This window comes from Vulpes lagopus, chromosome 14, assembly GCF_018345385.1.
Source record: "Vulpes lagopus strain Blue_001 chromosome 14, ASM1834538v1, whole genome shotgun sequence".
Taxonomy (NCBI): Eukaryota; Metazoa; Chordata; class Mammalia; order Carnivora; family Canidae; genus Vulpes; species Vulpes lagopus.
The window spans coordinates 29,555,926-29,576,601 of record NC_054837.1 but is presented as its reverse complement, the minus strand read 5'-3'; the positions used below and the strand labels follow the sequence as shown (position 1 = coordinate 29,576,601).

General features: G+C 41.4%; 1 protein-coding gene across 1 annotated transcript; it reads left to right on the top strand.

Annotated features, from left to right (window-relative positions):
* The first annotated feature begins 548 nt into the window (after nt 1-548).
* On the top strand, nt 549-20,540 carry DIABLO (diablo IAP-binding mitochondrial protein). The gene is made up of 6 exons (XM_041728974.1): nt 549-690; nt 1,481-1,607; nt 6,029-6,160; nt 6,914-7,024; nt 7,182-7,278; nt 19,763-20,540. Exons 1-6 carry the CDS (start codon nt 590-592, stop codon nt 19,957-19,959), a joined length of 765 nt encoding a protein of 254 aa, XP_041584908.1. The 5' UTR covers nt 549-589; the 3' UTR covers nt 19,960-20,540.
* The last annotated feature ends 136 nt before the right edge of the window (nt 20,541-20,676 follow it).

The window sequence follows — 20,676 nt, the reverse complement described above, 5'->3', positions numbered from 1 at the left end:
GACTCCCGAGTGCCCCTGCCCCGTAGGTCCTCGGGCCTCCCGCGCGCGGCGATGCCAGCCTCGTCCACCATCCACGTGCTGCAGCTGCTGCGGGAGCTGCTGGCCTTCGTGCTCCTCAGCTACACGGTGCTCATCGGGGCGCTGCTGCTGGCTGGCTGGACCACCTACTTCCTGGTGCTGAAGTGACAGCGCCCGCAGCCCCGCCCCCGCCGCGCCCGCCCCCAGCCGCCAGCCCCACCGCGCGCTGCCCCGCCCCCGCGGCCGACAAGCTCCAAACGCTGACGGAAGAACTCTGCGCCTCGCGCCCGGACCCGGGCTCCCTCTCGAGGCACGGCCTCGCCCGGGGTGGAGTCCGATCTCCTCTCACGACGGCCGACTCCGCTCCGCCCGCTCCTCGCCCTCAGGCCCAGGACGCGCCTGGTCCCGCGCGGAAGCTCCGGCCGTTGGGCGCTCGCAGCAGCCGTTACGGCCGTTACCGTAAGCCCCGCCCTCGCCCTCCCTCCTGTCCAATCCCGACGGCTCCCTCGGGCGGGGGTGTGGCCATGTGGCCTGGCCTCCTCAAGAAGAGGCCGCGCCCCGTCCTCCTCTCATGAAGTGGCGTCACTTCCGGCGTGTGCGTCTGGCGTCCGGCCGTCACAGGATGGCGGCTCTGAGGAGCTGGCTGTCGCGGAGCGTAGCCTCCCTGTTCAGGTACCGCTGTGGTGGGGTACGAGGGCAGCACCGCCAGGGGGAGGCGCCGCCGGGAGCGCGTCGGCCTAGCAGGCGCGCGTTTCGCTCCACGGCCGAGAGGGCCGCGGCGGCCCGCCCCTTAGGTCCGAGGACGTCGGGACTCTGCCTCCCGCCCCCTCGGCGAAGTCCAGGGGTTACTGCTCACTGACGGCTTCTCCATTATTCCACTGGCTGAACGCCAGTCGCCCCCCCCCCCCCCGCCCCGAGCTCAGGCTGGCTTCCTGGGGCGCGTCGGCCAGCCGGCGAGTTGGCGGATCGCCGACACTGGAGGGAGATGGGGGGCGGCCCGGGCGAGCGGCGGGTTATGAGAGGAAGTTTTCCCTGCGAGCAGGAGGAGAGCAGCTCTGTCCCCGCGCGGCCCTGGTGGCCGCGGGCTCCAGGTGCAGCCTACTGGGGACAGAGGTCCAGAGCTAAGCGCTCCCTACAGCAGCGTTCATTTTGGCCCGAGGTTTTTCAAAAGCTTTGAGACCGCCTTTTAAATTTGAACGCCTGTTCTCGGTTGAACTCCGAAACCCCTGGAGCAGCATTCCGGCGCGGCCGGGGTCCCCGGGAGTTGGGTGGACGTTCCTCCTTCCAACGAACGGGACTTTCCAGTCTGGCACGCCCCCCCGCCGGCCCTGTGATCTTGAAGGCGGACCCAACGCCTTCGTGTGGGCTTCCGCTTGGCCGGTGTGAGTTTCTCACCCCTGCAAATTGAAGGAACCCACAGATTGGTAGTTACCGCCTTCCTAAATTTGACTTGTGTTTCTAGGTACAGGCAGTGTGTTCCTGTCGTGGCTAACTTTAAGAAGCGCTGCTTCTCAGAATTGATAAGACCATGGCACAAAACTGTGGCAGTTGGACTTGGTGTGACCTTGTGTGCAGTTCCTATTGCACAGGTAAAAATACTGTAGTGTCACTGGGTGTTTCTTAGTGTGCGGTGCCTTCCTGAAATCTCAGCGTGGCAGTGAACCATCAGACAAGCTCTAAGTGTTATCCAGTGCTCCCACACCCAAGAATGGTTTACTTTCTCCCATACCAGTATCATCTTTTCATAGCTGAGCAAATTGTCCCATTTAGTAGGAACAATATGTCAAGGTGATCAAATTGTATAGAGAAAAAACAATAATAAGATGAGGATAATGGAATTTATCGTCAAAACAGTCTTCCATGCAACAAAAATTTATTGAGCAACTTTAATGTGCCATATGCTGGAAATGTAAGAAAAAAACAGTTGCTGCTCTCATAAAACTTAGATTCTGGGGTGGGGTCCCTGGGTTGCTCAGTCAGTTAAGCCTCTGACTTTTTTAATATCTAAAGGTTTTATTATTTATTTTAGAAAGTTGTGGGAGGTGGCGGAGCAAAGGGAGAGGGACAAGGAGAAGCAGACTCCTCACTGAGCACAGAGCCCTACCTTGGGCTCAATCCCACAACCCTGAGATCATGACTTGAGCCAAAATCAAGAGTTAGAAGTTCAACTGACTGAACCACCCAGGCATCACAAGCATCTGCCTTTGATTTAGGCCCAGGTTATGATCTCAGGGTAGTGAGATCTGGCACAGGGCTTTGCCCTGGGCATGGAGTCTGCTTAAGATGCTTCCTATCTCTCTCTGCTCCCTATTTCTCTCTCTCTCTCTCTCAAAAAAAAAAAACCCAAACAAAAGCAAAACACCCACATTCTAGGGAAAAGGAAGAGGAGAAAAATATAAAGTGCTATGATGAGTGCTTATGTAGGGAACAAATTGGGTAAAAGTATAGGGAGTGCTAAAATAAAACCAGAAGGAACTCGAGTGCAAAAACCTAGAAGCAGGTGTGTATACTTGATATATTTGGTGAACAGCAAAAAGGTTAATGTGGCTGGAATGAGAAAGAGCATAATAGAGAAGACCAGAAAATTAGCTGAGGATCCAACTGTTTCGTCCTTTTGAACCATTGTAAGGTTTTGAATTTTATTCTGAAAAGGAAGCCGCAGAGGATTTTAATACAAGGCTGTTATGATCTCACAGAAGTTTTTATTTTTTTTTTAAATTTTTTATTATTATTATTTATTTATGATAGTCACAGAGAGAGAGAGAGAGGCAGAGACACAGGCAGAGGGAGAAGCAGGCTCCATGCACCGGGAGCCCGATGGGGGATTCGATCCCGGGTCTCCAGGATCGCGCCCTGGGCCAAAGGCAGGCGCCGAACCGCTGCGCCACCCAGGGATCCCTCACAGAAGTTTGTTTGTTTGTTTGTTTATTTATTTATTTATTCATTCATTCATTCATTCATTCATTTATTTATTTATTTATTTATTTTTTTTTCCCTCACAGAAGTTTTTAAAGGTTGTTGTGTGGAACTAGGAAGACCAGTGGGACATTGTTGCTCTAGTCCAGGCTTGGAGTGGACAGGCAACAGTGTAGGTGGGGAGAAGTGGACCAGATGTGGTCAGCACGAGTTACTGATGGGTTGAATGTGGAGTATATTCCAAGGTTTTTAAAAAAGCCTAAGGAACTGAAAGGATGGAGTTACCTTTTTTTTTTTTTTTTAAGATTTTTTTCATTTTTTCATGAGAGACACAGAGAGAGAGAAAGAGAGGCAGAGACACAGGCAGAAGGAGAAGCAGGCTCCATGCCGGGAGCCCGACGTAGGACTTGGTCCTGGGTCTCCAGGATCAGGCCCTGGACTGATGGCAGCGCTAAACCGCTGAGCTACCTGGGCTGCCCTGGAGTTGTCATTTATTAGAGTGGAAGGAAGTGGGCTTTGGGAAGATGAAATAAGAGTTCAGTTTTGGAATAATGGTCTAACATGTCTAGTAGACATCTAGGGGGCGTTGTCAAGTAGGTGATATGAAAGTGGCACCTGTGATATGAAAGTATGATAAAAAGATCACTGGTTATATGCTTTCTGGGAAAGAGTTTCCTAAATAGGAAATTAGCAAACCCCATTTTGGCAAAATATTACTGATACTTACCTGTGTGTGTTTATCACAAGAAGATCAGTTCCATTTAGCTGACTCATGAGCCTGCATCTTTTTGTTCCTCACACCAAACCTCATCTCTGCTGCTTGTTCATGAATTGTTAACCCTAAAACCCTTACTTAACACCGGGCTGGTTTCTGCCACGATTAAGATAGCCTTTCTTCTTACCTTCAGAAGACTTTTTTGGGTTTGTCCTTTGTCAGTTCATACACTTTTCTTAAGGCTCGGTTACCTCAGTTCTGGACCACATGACAGGAGCCTCAGGTTATTATCCTGTAGGAATGGCAGTTCCATTTCTGCTCTTCAAAACTGGCAGCAGCTCTCCATTGGGTTGCAGAACTAAAACCCAGCTAACTCTCCCTGTACTCCTACCTCCTTGCTCTCTCACCTCCCCTGTGCCATCTGGTAACCAGATTCCTGAACATCCCCTGCATGCAACAGATGTATTTGTTTTCTCATTATTTCTTCCCCAGGCTGCCTGACAGTTTTCATACTAGCTGTCTTTAGACCCAAGTCCCACCTCTTTTTTAAAGCCTTTCAGAGCTTCTGGCCAACAGTGATTTTCCTCTTTCTGACCACATGTATTGTATATTTTGATATTTGATGATTATCTGGCACTCTCCTGAGTCAGAGCATAACGGAAAGGATACAAACGTTGACAAACATGTGGTTTGAGATCTGGATATGTGACTTTTGGGGAAAGTTTATGTAACTATTCTGAGTTTCCATTTCCTCATCTGTAAAAAAGAAGTGCTGATACCTGGACTGTTGCGAGGAACCAGTGAAAATGCACTGTAAAATGCATTATGGGGGTGCCTGGGTGTCACAGTTGGTTAAGCGTCTGACTCTTGGTTTTGGCTCAAATTGTGATTTCAGGGTTGTGGGATCAAGCCCAGTGTTGAGATTAAAATAAAATGCATTATGAAGACATAAGTTAGAATATATCAAAATTAGCTTCCAGTGAGTAGAAATAATATTCTTTCCAGTCTTTTTGTACCTTCAATGCAAGGTACATATGAATACTTGATAGGATGAAAGATAAATATAGTAAATAAAATCCTGGATTTGTTTATGTGTCCAAGACTTCTTGATTGCTACTTTCAAAAGCTACTTGATTTATGGGTTTATACTCTAAATAGAAAAGACAGCATATGATTAGAGGAATTGGTTTCTTTGTTCTGATACAGTAAATGCTGAGGAAGGAAAAGGCAGAGTCAGGGATGACTTGAAAGTAGAGCACCCCTGTAAAACCTTTTATAATTCAGCATAAAGTGAAGAGTATCTTTCCAAAAGTCCATGTTATGGCACTATGCTTTTTACAAATGACATTTAGTATAGTAACTTCTTTTTTCTTCTTTGTAAACTTGAAAATCCTTCCTGGACTTCTTTTGGTTATTGAAATCATGTATTAATGCAGTCAAGTACCTTAAAAGCAAAGAGACAATGCAGACTTTCAGAAAGCAGAGAATATCTGTATTTAGTTAAGGTGGCCACATTTCCTTAACTCTTGAAATAGTTATATTGGCTTTTTTTTTTTTTTTTAACATAATAGTGGTGGTCAGAGTGAAGAGCTCCCAGCCCTTACCAAAGACCACCATACTGCTCATTTTGTTCAGGATTGCTCTCCCTCATCCACCCATTTACTTTCTTAGACTCAGCTTATCCCTCATCAGTTCTGTGAAGCCTTTTCTAAGCTATTCAACATAGAAGTGATTGTTTTCTTATGTGTGCCCCTACTTGTAGCTTATACAGACTTCTGGAGCACCTGGGTGGCTCAGTCATTCTAGTGTCTGCCTTCATCTCAGATCATTATCTCAGGATCTTGGGATCAAGCACCACATCGGGCTCCCTGCTCAGTGGAGGGTCTGCTTCTCCCTCTCCCTCATGCACACATGCTGATTCAAATAAAGTCTTAAAAAAAAAAAAGATACTTATACAGACTTCTGCTACAGCTCTCATGGTACTTGATTACATTAATTTTCAAGTTCTCTGTTCGCCCCAGCTCTTCCCCTTCCCCATCTGAAATCTTTGAGGATGGAGAATATATCTTACATATGTTCATATCCCAAGTATCTGGCACTGTGATAATGAATGAATTGTAACTTAATTAAATGTTGGTTATAATTATTAGACTTTTATTTCAGATAAATGTTTGGCCTTTTGGAGCACAACATAAAGAATAAAAGTAGATAGAAAGCATTCTCTGGAATTATTTCCATATATTGTTTTAATAGCAAAAACAAAGCCTAAAAATAAGCAGTTGCAGTGTGAGAAGTGTTTTTCACTTGACCGTGTTGAAGTTAAAGTTCTTGGTTTGAGCTTTAGGCTACAAGTTGAGTGAAAATGTTTGTGTCTTTCAGAAATTGGAGCCTCATTCTCTTAGTAACGATGCATTAATGAGGAGGGCTGTGTCTTTGGTAACAGATAGCACCTCTACCTTTCTCTCTCAGACCACATATGCATTGATTGAAGCAATCACTGAATATACTAAGGTAAGTATCTTCTTGTTACATCTTGATCATCTAAACCAGGGGTTACCAAACTATGGCTTGTAAACCAAATCTAGCGTGATGCTTGTTTTTATAGTTTTATTGGATTGTAGCCAGGCTTATTTGTCCAAACGCTGTCTATGACTGCTTTCATGATTTGAATAGTTGTAAGAGAGACTATAGGGCCCATAAAGCCCAAAATATTTACTCTGGCCCTTTACAGAAGTTGTCTGAGCCCTTGACCTAAATCAGTGGTTTTTGAAACTTTTTCAGGAACCCTTTTTAAAAGAAAAATCTTTAAATATAGTAGCCCAGTATATAAGACACAGGAACCTAACTAATTGGGTTCAGTTAGGGTAAAGAGGTCTAGAGTCTACCACTTGCAGCACCAGCAGCTTCTTGGTGGGGATAGCTTAAAAACCACTTACCTGAGCTAATAGGTATCTGGATAATCAGACCATTTATAGGTTTGTTGTACCTTCATTTTTCAGCAGCTTTTCCCCTTCACTTTGAGTTTTCCCTCTACTTTGTGTTGTCTTTCTGTGTCTGAATTGCTAACAAGCTTTTAGAAACACAGAAGTTGACAAGTAGCAGTACTTATGTCCAGGAATAATGCCTGTACCTCCTATAGTAGTGCAATTTCAGTGAGGCAGAAGGACTCGAAGAGTCAGACTCTAATCTCCTTGACATGTAAACCTCACTAATCTTAATATGCCTCACTTATTTTACTCAGATTTATTTATTCTGTATTTGTAGGCCGTTTATACCTTAATTTCTCTGTACCGACAATACACAAGTTTACTTGGGAAGATGAATTCGCAGGAGGAAGATGAAGTGTGGCAGGTGATCATTGGAGCCAGAGTTGAGGTAAGGAAAAAGTTAGATACCACAATGAGGTAGGGGCACTAATACAGAGATGTCTACTAACAGTAACTCTTCTCTAAATCTATTTTGAATAAGCTTATTTTAATGTACTTATTATTAACCTCTTCATGTTGTCTCAAGTGTTGTATTTAATTTACAGATGACTTCAAAACAACAAGAATACTTGAAGTTGGAAACCACTTGGCTGACTGCACTTGGTCTTTCGGAGATGGCAGCAGAAGCTGCATATCAAACTGGTAGGTTAAGTTGTCACTACCAAGGTGCCATATTAGTTTTCATCGGCTGTAAAATGAGGGATTTAGATTAGTCTAAGGCCATGTGGCTCTAACTTTGTGAGAGAATATCCCTATTTCCATTATAGGGAGTCCATATCTAGAAAATGACACAACTGCTGCTGATTAGAAAATGATTGTGTCCAGATTGTTTTTAAGCATCTTATTCTTTTTATAACCCCAATATTAATGGCTTAACTAGTCATACAGTGGTACAGTTAGGGGAGACTGGAGACCATCAATTTGTGTGAACCTTATTGTATAGATGGAGAAACTGAGACCTGGAATCCTAGTCAGTGGCAAATCCAGGACAAATAGTAGCTATCATTTATTGAGTACTAGTCTATTTCAGGCTTTGCAGTAAGCATTTTAAAGGTTTTCCTTTTTTTTTTTTTTTTAAGATTTTATTTGAGGGCAGCCCCGGTGGTGCAGCGGTTTAGCGCCTCCTGCAGCCCGGGGTGTGATCCTGGAGACCCGGGATCGAGTCCTACATCGGGCTTGTTGCGTGGAGCCTGCTTCTCCCTCTGCCTGTGTCTCTGCCTCTCTCTCTCCCTGTGTCTCTATGAATAAATAAATAAAATCTTTAAAAAAAATTTTTTATTTGAGAGAGAAAGTGAGAGAGCATATGTGGAGGGAGGAGTAGAAGAGAGGGAGAAGCAGTCTCCCTACTGAGCAGGGAGCCTGACATGGGGCTTGATCCCAGGACCCTAAGATCATGACCTGAGCTAAAGGCAGATGCTTAACCGGCTGAGCCACCCAGATGCTCCTGCAGTAAGCATTTTATAGGCACTTTTTTTTTTTTTTTTTTTAATTCATGAGAGAGGCAGAGACATAGGTCAGGGGTAGAAGCAGGCTCTCTGCGAGGAGCCCTATGTGGGACCCAATCCCAGGACCCTGGGATCACGACCTGAGCTGAAGGCAGATGCTCAACCACTGAGCCACCGAGGTGTCCATATAGGTACTTTTAATTTATTAAGGAACTGTGAGGATTAGCATTCCGTCATTACAAATGAAGAGAATGGAGACCAAAAGGTTAAGAAATCCACTGAGATGCTGGGTATGGTAAGGAAGCAGCCTCAGTACTAAAGCCTTTGCACCTTTGTATCCCAATGGAGAAAATGCAGTTAAGCATAAGCATGAGGATGCTTTCTGAACCTCACAATCCATCCAGTGGGCTTTAGCTGAAGGTTTTTTTTTTTTTTTTTTTTTTTTTTTTAATGATAGTCACAGAGAGAGAGAGAGAGAGGCAGAGACACAGGCAGAGGGAGAAGCAGGCTCCATGCACCGGGAGCCCGACGTGGGATTCGATCCCGGGCCTCCAGGATCGCGCCCTGGGCCAGAGGCAGTTGCCAAACCGCTGCGTCACCCAGGGATCCCTAGCTGAAGGTTTTTAACTAAACATATTTTGAAGAAAACTCTAGTTTATACTTACCTGAACTGGCCTCAAATTGGGTAGTTCACAGAAACTTTGGTTTTCTTAAAGATAAAAGACTGGAACACCGGGGTGGCTCAGCAGTTGAGCCTCTGCCTTTGTCTCTGCCCCTCTCTCTCATGAATAAATAAAATCTTAAAAAAAAAAAAAAAAAAAAAAGACTAGGGGCTGGAGTACCAAATTGGAATGAGGAGTGAAACAGTCGAACTGTGAAAGTAGCGTTATAGCAGTGCCACACCAGAAGTTGGAACAGGGTTTCTAGGTACAGTTTGCTGAGGCATTCCAGGATGAACATTCCCCTAGGCAGCCTTCACTCACCTAGGCAGCCTTCACTCACCTAGGCAGGCTTAGATTGAGCTGGAGAAAAGGGAGGTCATGTGTTCAAACTTAAAGCATTATCTGGGAAAAAAGACATTTTCACAAAACTCATAAAAGATCTCACACTTTAAAATCCTGGCAAAAAAGGGTCAATATAAAAAAATCAAAGAAAAGTTCTTAAACTATAAGGAGATTTACCTTAATCAGATATGTCTTCTGATCAACAACCCTTCGGATACAAGATGACAAATCAATAACCTAAAATTTTATATATAGCCAAGTATCATTTCAAACATAAAAATACTCAAAGTTTATCAACCACACATGCTTCCTGGAAAAACTACTTTGTGAAGAAAGAAATTAATTTAGAAAAAACAACTGAAATAAAAGAATAATGAAGTAAATTTAATAAAACTTAACAGAAGTTCTGAGTGTTAAATTTTTAAATCAGTTTGGGGAAGAAGTGGAAGCATGTCAGTCTTTGTTTTGAGAAGAAGAAATAGACATTAGCTTAACATTAGACTTTGCTAAACAAAGAAAACTTGATAAATTCAGTTAAGACAGGAAGTTTTAAAAGAAATAGGTGAACAAGTTCTAAGGTAAGTCATCACAATAACTATGAATAGGTTCAAAAAAAATAATCACAGCTATAACAGTTTAGAGACACCTAAAACAAAATGGTATAGGACAGCTGAAAGTTACAAAAAACTAAACTGAACATTATTAACAAAAAGAAAGCTACTCCAAAAAACTGGCAGAGCAATGTCAGAGAAAAAGGATTCAAAACTAAAAACATTAAAACAATTCAGAAGATATCAGGAAGCAATATGCTTGATAAAGAATTCAAAGTAATGGTCATAAAGATATTGGACTTGAGAAAAAAGTAGATGAACTCAGAATTTGAACAAAGAAAAACTATGAAAAGAACCAGTCGGGGCGCCTGGGTGGCACAATAGGTTAAGTGTCTGACTCCTGGTTTCAGCTCAGGTGGTGAGATCAAGTCCCATTAGGCTCCTCACTTCCACTCTTGCTCTCTATTTCTCTCTCTCTCTTTTTTTAAAGACTTTATTTATTCATAAGAGAGAGAGAGAGAGAGAGGCAGAGACACAGGCAGAGGGAGAGAAGCAGACTCCATGCAGGGAGCCCAACGTGGGACTCGATCCCGGGTCTCCAGGATCACGCCCTGGGCTGAAGGCAGCACTAAACCGCTGAGCCACCTGGGCTGCCCCTCTATTTCTCTTTAAAAAAAAAAAAGAAAAAAACACCAGTCAGAGGTGAAGAATTCAACAACTGAAAGAAAAAGTATGCTAGAAGGAATCCACAGTGGATTAGAGGGTGCTGAAGAATGGATCAGTGACCTGGAAGACAGCATGATGGAAAACAAGCTGAACAGCAAAAATAAAAATAAAAAATGAAAACAGGTTAAGGGCACTCAGTGACATTATCAAGCATAATAACATTTGCATTATAGGGATCCCAGAAGTGAGAGAGAAAGAGGCAATAAATTTCCCTAATCTGGTAAGCACAGATAGCCCTTAAGGAGATCCATACCAAGACACAATTAAAATGGCAAAAAGTAATGATAAACAGAGTTTTAAAAACAGTAAAACGGGATCCCTGGGTGGCGCAGCGGTTTGGCGCCTGCCTTTGGCCCAGGGCACGATCCTGGAGACCCAGGATCGAATCCCACGTCAGGCTCCTGGTGCATGGAGCCTGCTTCTCCCTCTGCCTATGTCTCTGCCTCTCTCTGTGTGTGACTATCGTAAATAAATAAAAATTAAAAAAAAAAAAACAACAACAGTAAAACAGTTACATGCAAGAGATACCCCATAAGGGGTATTTGAAAGCTGTTTTTTTAGCACCAACTTTGTAGGCCAGAAGGAAGTAGCATAATATGTTCAAAGTGCTAAAAGAAAAAACGTACAACCAAGAATACCCAGCAAGATTATCATTAGAAATATATAGAGAGTTTCCCCAAGCAAAAGTTAAAGGATTTCATCACCACTAAACTGGCCTTACAGGAAATGTTAAAGGAATTCTTAAGTGGACAGAAAAGGCCATAATTAGAAGAAAATTATGAAAGGAAAAAATTCCACAAGTAAAAGCGAATATATAGTAAAAATATTAATTATTCGTTTGAAGAGCAATATGGAGGTTAAACCATAAGAGTAGTAAAAATCTATTATATCTATAAAAACTAGTCAAAGGATACACAAAAAGATATAAAATATGACATCACATACATAAAACATATGGAGCAAGTAAAAATGTAGTGCTTTAAGAATGTGTTCAAACTTTTTTTCTTTTTAAGATTTTATTTATTCATGAGAGGTACAGGGAGAGAGGCAGAGACATAGGCAGAGGGAGAAGCGGGCTCTCTCTGGGGACCCTGATGGGGGGACTCGATCCCAGAACCCTGGGATCATGACCTGAGCCAAAGACAGACACTCAATCACCAAGCCACCCAAGTGTCCCAGAATGTGTTCAAACTTAACCATCAACTTAATATAGATTATGCATATAAGATATTATATATGAACCAAATGATAACCACGAATCAAAAACCTATAATAGATACACAAAAAATAAACATTAAAGAAAGCCATCAAACTCACAAGGGAAAAGAGCAAAAGAAGAAAGGAACAGAGAAGAACTATAGAAACAACCAGAAAACAATTAACAGCAGTAAATACATACTCAGCAATGATTACTTTAAATGTTCTTCAATCAAAAGACATAGGGTGACTGCATAGATTAAAAAACAAGAGTCATCTATAAGCTGCCTGCAAGAGACTCACTTTAGACCCAAAGACATGTACAGACTGAATGTGAACGGATGGAAAAAAATATACCATGAAAATGAAAACAAGCCCCCACCACCACCAAAAAAAGCCGAGGTAGCAGTCAATACTTCTATCAGATAAGTAGACAAAAAAGACTGTTGTGGGGCAGCTAGGTGGCTCAGTCAGTTGAATGTCTGACTCTTGTTTTTTGGTAAGTTCATGAGGTCGAGTCCAGTGTCCAGGCTCTGTACTCCGCATGGAGTCTGCTTATGATTCTCACTGCCTCTCCCTCTACCCCCACCCCTACCCCACACTCTAAAATAAATCTTAAACTCTCTCCCTCTCTCCCTTCCTTCCAAATGTGTGCGTTCTCCCGACCACCCAAAAAAACAAAAAACAAAAATCTGTAGCAAGAGACAAGGGAGGACACTACATAAATTATAAATGAATCCAAAACATAACAATTGTAAATATGCACCCAGCATAGGAGCACCTAAATATGTACAGCAAATATTAACAGACATAAACAGAGAAATTGACAGTAATACAATAATAGTAAGGGACGTTAACACCCTACTTACATCAAAAGATAGATGATCCAGATAGAAAAAAGGAAATGATGGCTTTGAACAATACATTAGACCATATGGACCTAACCTATACACAGAACATTCCATCCAAAAACAGAATACACATTATTTTCAAGTGTACATAGAACCTTCTCCAGGACAGATCATATGGTAATCCACAAAACAAGCCTCAATAAGTTTAAGATTGAAATGCTATTATCTTTTCCTACCACAATGAATCGAGACTAGAAATCTATTTCAAGGGACGCCTGGGTGGCTCAGTGGTTGAGTGCCTCCGTTCGGCCTAGGGCGTGATCCTGGAATCCCGAGATCAAGTCCAGCACTGGGCTCCCTGCATGGAGCCTGCTTCTCTTTCTGCCTGTGTCTCTGCCACTCTCTGTGTGTCTGTCATGAATAAATAAATAATTTAAAAATATATATATTTCAAGAGAAAATCTGGAAAAATACACAAACTTAAAGCTTAAACATGCTACTAAACAAGTGGGTCAACCAAGAAATCAGAGCAGAAATGAGAAAATACACAGAGAAAAATGAAAACACAATGGTCCAAAATCTTTGGGACACAGCAAAAGCAGTTCTGAGTTTACAGTAATACAGACCTACCTCAAGAAACAAAAACCTCAGAGGAGCTAGAAAAAAAGAACAAAGCCCAAAGCTAGTAGAAGGAACAAAATAATAAAGGTTGGAGCAGAAATAAATAGGAAATCTTAAAAAATAGAAAAGATCAGTGAAGCTAGCAGTGCCTAGCTGGTTCAGTGGAGCATGCAACTCTTGATCTTGGGGTTGTGGATTTGAGCTTCATATTAGGTATAGAGATTGCTCAAAAATAAAATCCTTTTTTTTTTTTTTTTTTTAAGATTTTACTTATTCATGACAGAGGCAGACACATAGGCAGAGGGAGAAGCTGGCTCCCTGCAAGGAGCTTGATGCGGGACTTGATCCTGGACCCCGGGATCACCTCCTGAGCCAAAGGCAGATGCTTAATTGCTGAACCACCCAGGTGTCCCAAAATAAAATCTTTAAAAGAAAAATTGAGGCCAAGAGTTGGTTCTTTCAAAAGACAAAATTGATAAACCTTAGCCAGACTCATCAGTAAAATAGTATGCAAAATCAGAAATGAAGAGAAATAACCAAAACAACAAATACAAAGGGTTAAAAGAGAATATTATGAAAAATTATATGCTGAGAAATTGGACTATCTAGAAGAAATAATAAATTCGTAGAAACAGAAAATCTTCCAAATGTGAATTAGTAAGAAATGGAAAATTTAAACAGAAAAATTATTAGTAATTAGATGGAATTTAAAAAAAAAAAAAAAACAAAACAAAACCTCCCACCAAACAAAAGTCCAGGGCCAGATGGCTTCACCAAATTGAATTCCACCATTTATAAAAGAGGTAATACCTATTTTCAAAACTAGTCAAAAAAATAGAAGACAAAGAAAATTTCCAAATTTATCCTACAAGGCTAGCATTACATTACCCTGATACCAAAACCAAAGACACTACAAAAAGAAAACCAGGGTGCCTTGGTGGGACTGTCTTTTAAGCTTCCTACTCTTGGTTTCAGTTTAGGTTGTGATCTCAGGGTCATGAGATCAAGCCCCACATCAGTCTCCACACTCAGCAGGCAGTCTGCTTGGGATTCTCTCTCCCTTTCCCTCTGTTCCTCCCCTTCTCCCCACACATGCTCACTCTCAAATATTTAAAAGAAAAAGAAAACTAGAAGCCAGTGGCTCTGATGAACATAGATGCAAAAATACTCAGTAAGATATTAGCAAACTGAGTTCAGTAATACGTTAAAGAGATGATTAACCAAACTCAAGTGAGATTTATTCCAGGGATGAAAGGGTGGTTCAATATTTGCAAATCAGTGTGATTCCTCACATTAACAAGAAGAAAGATAAAAACCATAGGATCAATTCAATAGATGCAAAAAAAGCATTTGACAAAATACAACATCCATTCATGTTAAGAACTCTCAACAAAGTGTGTTTAGAGGGAACATTCCCCCCAACATAATAAAGGTTATATATGAAAAACCCAAGCTAACATCATACTCAATGGTTTAAAAAAAAAAAAAAAAAGATTAACAAGGAACACCTGAGTGGCTTAGTCAGTTGTGCATCCACTCTTGATTTTGGCTCCAGTCATGGTCTTGGGTTGTGGAATCAAGCCCTGCTTGGTACAGAGTCTGCTTAGTATTCTCTCTTCCTCCCTCTGCACCTTTCCCCACTTGCACACACGCATTCTCTCTCTCTTTCTCGATAAAAGGTTAGCAGAACAACCCCATTTACAGCTGCACCCAAAACAATAAAATACTGGGAATAAATTTATCCAAGGATGCGAAAGACACTGAAAACTATAAGACATTGATCAAAGAAATTGAAAACAATGGAAATAAAGACATACTATTCTCTCATGCATTGGAAGAATTAATACTGTTAAAATATCCATTACTTTGCTAAACAATCTACAGGTTCACTGCAATCCCTATCAAAATACCAATAGTATTTTATACAGAACTAGAACAAAATAATCCTAAAATTCGTATAGAACCATAAAAGACTGAATAGTCAAAGTAATCCTGAGAAAGTAGAACAAAGGTGGAGGTATCACAACCCCAGATTTCCAGGTATACTACAAATCTATAGTAATCAAAACCATGTCATACTGGCACATATCACAGAGGCTGACAAATGGAATAGGATAGAGAGCCCAGAAACAAACCCACACCTCTGGTCAATTGACCTATAACAAAGAAGGCAAGACTATACAATGGGGAAAAGAAAGTCTCTTCAGCAAATGGTGTTGGGAAAACTGGACAGCTACATTCAAAAGAATGAAAATGGACCACTTTCTTAAACTATATACAAAAAATAAACAGATTAAAGACCTAACTTTGAGACCAAAAACCATAAAACTCCTAAAAGAAAGCACAGTCAATATTCTCAGACATCACCCTTAGCAACATATATATGGATATGTCTCCTCAGGCAAGGGAAACAAAAGCAAAAATAAATTACTGGGACTACATCAAAATAACAAGCTTTAGTGAAGCAAAAGAAACTATCAGGAAAACAAAATGGCAACCTAATGAATGGGAGTAGATACTTGTAAATTATGTATAAGGGGTTAATATCCAAAATATATAGACTACTTACACAACACCAAAAAAAAAAAAAAAATCCAGTTAAGAAATAGGCAGAGGATCTGAATAGACATTTTTCCAAAGAAGACATACAGATGGCCAACGGACACATGGAAAGATGCTCAACATCACTAATCACCAGGGAAATGCAAATCAAAATCACGGGATAACACAGCAGTCAGAAAGCCTTCTATCAAGACAAGAAATAACAAGTATAAGCAAAGATGTGGATAAAGGGAATTCTTGTGTAGTATTAGTAGAAATGTAAATTCATGCAGCCACTGTGGAAAACAGTATGGAGTTTCCTCAAAAAATTAAAAATAGGAATACTATATGATCCAGTAATTCCACTACTGGATATTTACCCAAAGAAAACAAAAACACATTTAAAAAGATAACGTGCACCCATTTACTACAGCATTATTTACAATAGCCAAGATAAGGAAGCAACCCAAGTGTCCACTAATAAATGAGTGGATCAAGAAGTTATGAATGATGTGTGTGTATACATATATACACATACAGTGGAATATTAGCCATAAAAAAGTATTAGGTCTTGCCATTTCTAACAACACGGATAGACCCGGAGGGTATTGATTACACCAAGTGAAAGAAGTCCGACAGACAAGTATCATATGATTTCACTTGCATATGGCATCTAAAAAAACAGACTCTTAAATACAGAGAGCAAACTGGTGGTTGGCAGAGAGGGAGGGAGATGGGTGGGAAGCTGGGGAAAATAGAGGATTAAAAGGCACAAACTTCAGTTCTAAATACGTCATGGAAATGAAAAGTACAGGATTGGGAAATAGCCAATAATATTCTAATAACATTGTACAGGGATAGGTGGTGACTACACTTAACGTGGTGAGCGCTGAGCATTGATGTGTGAATCAGTATGTTGTACATGCAAGACTAATGTTAATTATACTTCAGTAAAATGTAGGATGTGAAACTGTATGTATAGTATGGTCTCAAATTCATGGAGTAACGATGAAGAAGAAATGTAGATGGAGGGATCCCTGGGTGGCTCAGCGGTTTAGCGCCTGCCTTTGACCCAGGGCATGATCCTGGAGTCCTAGGATCAAGTCCCATATCGGGTTCCCTGCATGGAGCCTGCTTCTATCTTTGCCTGTGTCTCTGCCTCTCTCTCTGTGTGTCTCTCATGAATAAATGAATAAAATCTTTTAAAAAAAATGTAGATGGAAAGAATGATGAGAAGAAATATGGAAGAAAACTGCTGAGAACAGATTGGAAGGAAACGCACCAAAATGCTAATATAGTTTGGATGTTGAAATAATCATGGGTGATTTTTTTTTTAAAAAAGATTTTATTTATTTGAGAGAGAGAGAGATCATGAGTGGGGTAGAGGGGCAAAAGGAACGGAAGAAGCGGACACTGCTCAGCAGGCAGTCGAGCAGGCAGTCCAATGCAGGCCTTCTATTCCAAGACCCTGGGATCAGGATCTGAGCTGAAGGCAGATGCTAAACCAACTGAGCCACCCAGGTGCCCCAATAATGCGTGATTTTTATATTCTTTCATAATCAGTAAATATTTAAAACTAAAAATCATGAAAATATATCTAATAAAGCAAAAATTGAGATTTACAAGGAAAAGTTAAGTTTGTTGTTTTAATTTAATAGAAAGCATGAGAGGAGAGTCAGTGGGAGAAGCAGACTCCCTGTTGAGCAGGCAGCCCAGTGCAGGGCTCAATCCTGGGATTCCACAGAGCTGAAGATAGGCCCCTAACCGAGCCACCCAGATGCCCTGGAAAATTTAAGTTTTATACACATCTCAGAGATTCACAGATCAAGTCCAAAAAACAAAAAGTAAACCTGTTACAGGTTGAAACAATGATTTTTAAAAACTTAACAAGGACACCTGGGTGGTTAAGCCAGTTAAGGGTCCAAATTTGATTCTGGCTGAGGTCATGATCTCAGGGTTGTAAGATCAAGCCCCACACTGGGCACAGAGCCTGCTTAAGATTCTCACTCTCCCTCCCTGTCCCTCTCTAAAAATAAATAAAAAAAAAAAAAAAAAAAAGCTTAACCAAGTATATATAGTGAATATAAAATTTTGCCCCCCCCCAAAAATTCTTTTCAAACACAAAAACTGATTTTGTGCCAGATGACAGAGACTCTGCAAATTCCTTCCTACCCCCTTCTCTGACCAAAAATTAAAATGGAAATTTAAAAATACTTGGAATGGTGATGCAGCAGACCCAGAGAGCTGCAGATAAAATAACTCTTTGAGAGAAACAGACACATTTAAATGTGTATGTCATAAATCCAAAGAAGAGCCATGAATGACAGGTAATAGTCACTATATCAAGTACTGGCAATGAACAAATTAAACTTGTAATACAGCTAGAAAAAGTGGAAAATACATCTAGACACTGTAGAATAAATGAAATAAAAGATGTAAGAAGATTTAAAGAAATAGGGGCACCTGGGTAGTTCAGTTGGTTAAGCGTCTTGACTTTTGATTTCATCTCAGGTCGATCTCAGGGTTGTGAAATCAAGCCTCATGTGGGGCTCCGCGTTCAGTGCCAAATCTGCTTGAGATTCTCTCTGCCCCTCCCCTTGCTCATGTGCTCACTCACACTCTCTAAAAGAAAATAAAATATTTTTAAAATAGTTACAAAGGCAAAATCTGATTCCTTAAAAAAAATTTGACAAGTATGATTTTTTTAGATGGCAAAAGTTACATCAGAAAGAGCTGTTATAGATACTGAGGGCTTTTTATTATGTAAGTACTACAATCTATGAAATCCCAAATTGTCCCAAAGAGTAAAGAATCCAAATAAAACCAATAACCATAAAAGCTGAAATAATATTCAAGGATTTTATGCCCCCAAAATGGACACTAAGCCCAGGCTGTTTTGTGGAAAGTTTTACCAAGTCTTCAAGAAATATAATTCCCATGTTAAGTATAGCAGTGCATAGTACATGATGGCAAGCCTCCCAACTGTTGTTGTATAAAGCCAGCATGGGCTTGACCCCAACTCCACTAGGCCAACACTGAAATAAAACTGTGGTCAGCATCACTTATAAATATAAGTCAAATATAGCCATTCACCCTCAAAATACTTCAATACTTCAGTATTGAAAAAAAAACTATCAACATAATTCACTACTTGAGATTATCTGTAGTAAAGGAGAAAAGCCAGCTGTGTAATGTCAATATGTGCCCCAAAGCCATCAGTAAGATGTAGTACCTGTTTATGACGTAAATCTAAGTGCAGCTAGAACTTTCTTAACATGATATAGGTTTCATAATTCTATTTAGTAATGAAATATGAGAGGCATTCCTATCAAGGTCAGAAACAAGAGGGTGCTTGCTATTCTCCACAAACTTTTATCAGCACTGAAGGTTCTTATAATACAGTAAGGTAGAAAAGAGCCACTGAGATTTATAGATGAATTGATAAATATGCATATCTATATGATGACATATGTACATAGCAGGTAAACAGAATGATAGAGCCCAAAAATATTTTTAAAGAAAAAAATTGCAACATATGTTCGATAAATACCTTTGTGTCATTATGTAAATTTATAGCAACAAGATATTTCTCTATGCATTCCAATATGTACAAAAGATGAGAAAGATGCCCTTTAAACTTCCAGCAGAGGTTCTCTCTTAAGATTGGGTAGCATGGGCAGCCTGGGTGGCTCAGCGGTTTAGCGCCGCCTTCTGCCCAGGGTGTGACCCTGGAGACCTGGGATCAAGTCCCATATCAGGCTCCCTGCATGGAGCCTGCTTCTCCCTCTGCCTGTGTCTCTGCCTCTCTCTCTCTCTCTATCATGAATAAATAAAATCTTAAAAAAAAAAAAAAAAAAAAGATTGGGTAGCATGATGAAAGAGATCTTTGACAGTTTCATTAATGAGCTATTAATTTGCCAAAAAAAGTTTATATACATTCATAAGATGTCTATACTAAGAGCTGCATAGCTATAAAGAGGATTGTGGGAATTTCATATAATAATTATTAATAATGATAGCTGCTGATAGCTGGAGAAAAATGCAGACCTCAGCGTGGAGGTAGAAAGTTCTCTGCTGTGCAGAGAGGGAGGGGCTCAGATGACAGCCACAGAGCCCCAGGCCTTCCTTGTGTCCACTGGTGGCTTGTGCCCTATTGGGCCGTTCAGCCTAATGGTCTCATCTTTTGGCAGGAGCAGATCAGCCCTCGATAACAGCCAGGAATCATATTCAGTTGGTGAAGTCGCAGGTGCAGGAAGTGCGCCAGCTTTCCCAGAAAGCAGAAACCAAGTTGGCAGAAGCACAGACAGAGGAGCTCCGTCAGAAGACCCAGGAGGAAGGGGACGAGAGGGCTGAGGCGGAGCAGGAGGCCTACCTGCGTGAGGATTGAGCGCTGGAGCCGTTGCCCACATCTGCCGGGTCAGCCTGAGGAGAGCAGGGGTGGCCACCATCCGGCCCAAGGGCAGCAGGGCCTTCTCTGCACCAGAGGCGGTGGCATGTCCTGCCCTGGCCCATGAGGGCCTTAGTGAGCTGTGAGTGCCTGGCCTCTCACCCCTGTGGACCTGGCTCTTTGCCCTGGGGCACTGCACCCTGTTTAACATTTGACCCCACTCAGCAAGCTCTCCACTCAGCCATCTTTTTACCTCCCACCCAGAGCATCTCGGCAGCCTAGCCAGAGAGAAGGGTCCTTGTTTGTCACGCCCACAAGTTCGGTAGCTGTTTAACTTCGTTTCCAATCTTACTCACATTTTCAAATATGATTTAGTCTTTGCTCCCTCCATAGGAATGTGTGTTTTTTGGGAAAGGGGAGCTTGTTTATAAGATTTCTTTTTAAGTGTTTTTAATGCCTTCTGTGATCTGGCCTCATTGCCTGTAAGGACAGCTGAAGCCCAGGAGCCAGAAGTCCATTATTGTTAAAGAACTGAATGCAGAGTGTTTACCTGGTGCTCAACAGGACCTATTCCAACCACACTTCTTTCCTTCTTTCCTTCAAGTTTCTCTATTGTATATGAAGGAGAATAATTTTTTTTTTTGTTTTACACTTCAAAAAGAAAATGTTTGTGTGTATATTCTGGGGCCCTATGCAGCCTCTTCACCTCCCAGACTG

Excerpts from the sequence above, each read along its gene's own strand:
- DIABLO (XM_041728974.1), top strand. The coding sequence starts at position 590 with ATGAAGTGGCGTCACTTCCGGCGTGTGCGTCTGGCGTCCGGCCGTCAC. Across the intron at positions 691-1,480 it reads AGCGTAGCCTCCCTGTTCAG|GTACAGGCAGTGTGTTCCTG; the intron begins GTACCGCTGTGG and ends TTGTGTTTCTAG. Across the intron at positions 1,608-6,028 it reads GTGCAGTTCCTATTGCACAG|AAATTGGAGCCTCATTCTCT; the intron begins GTAAAAATACTG and ends TGTGTCTTTCAG.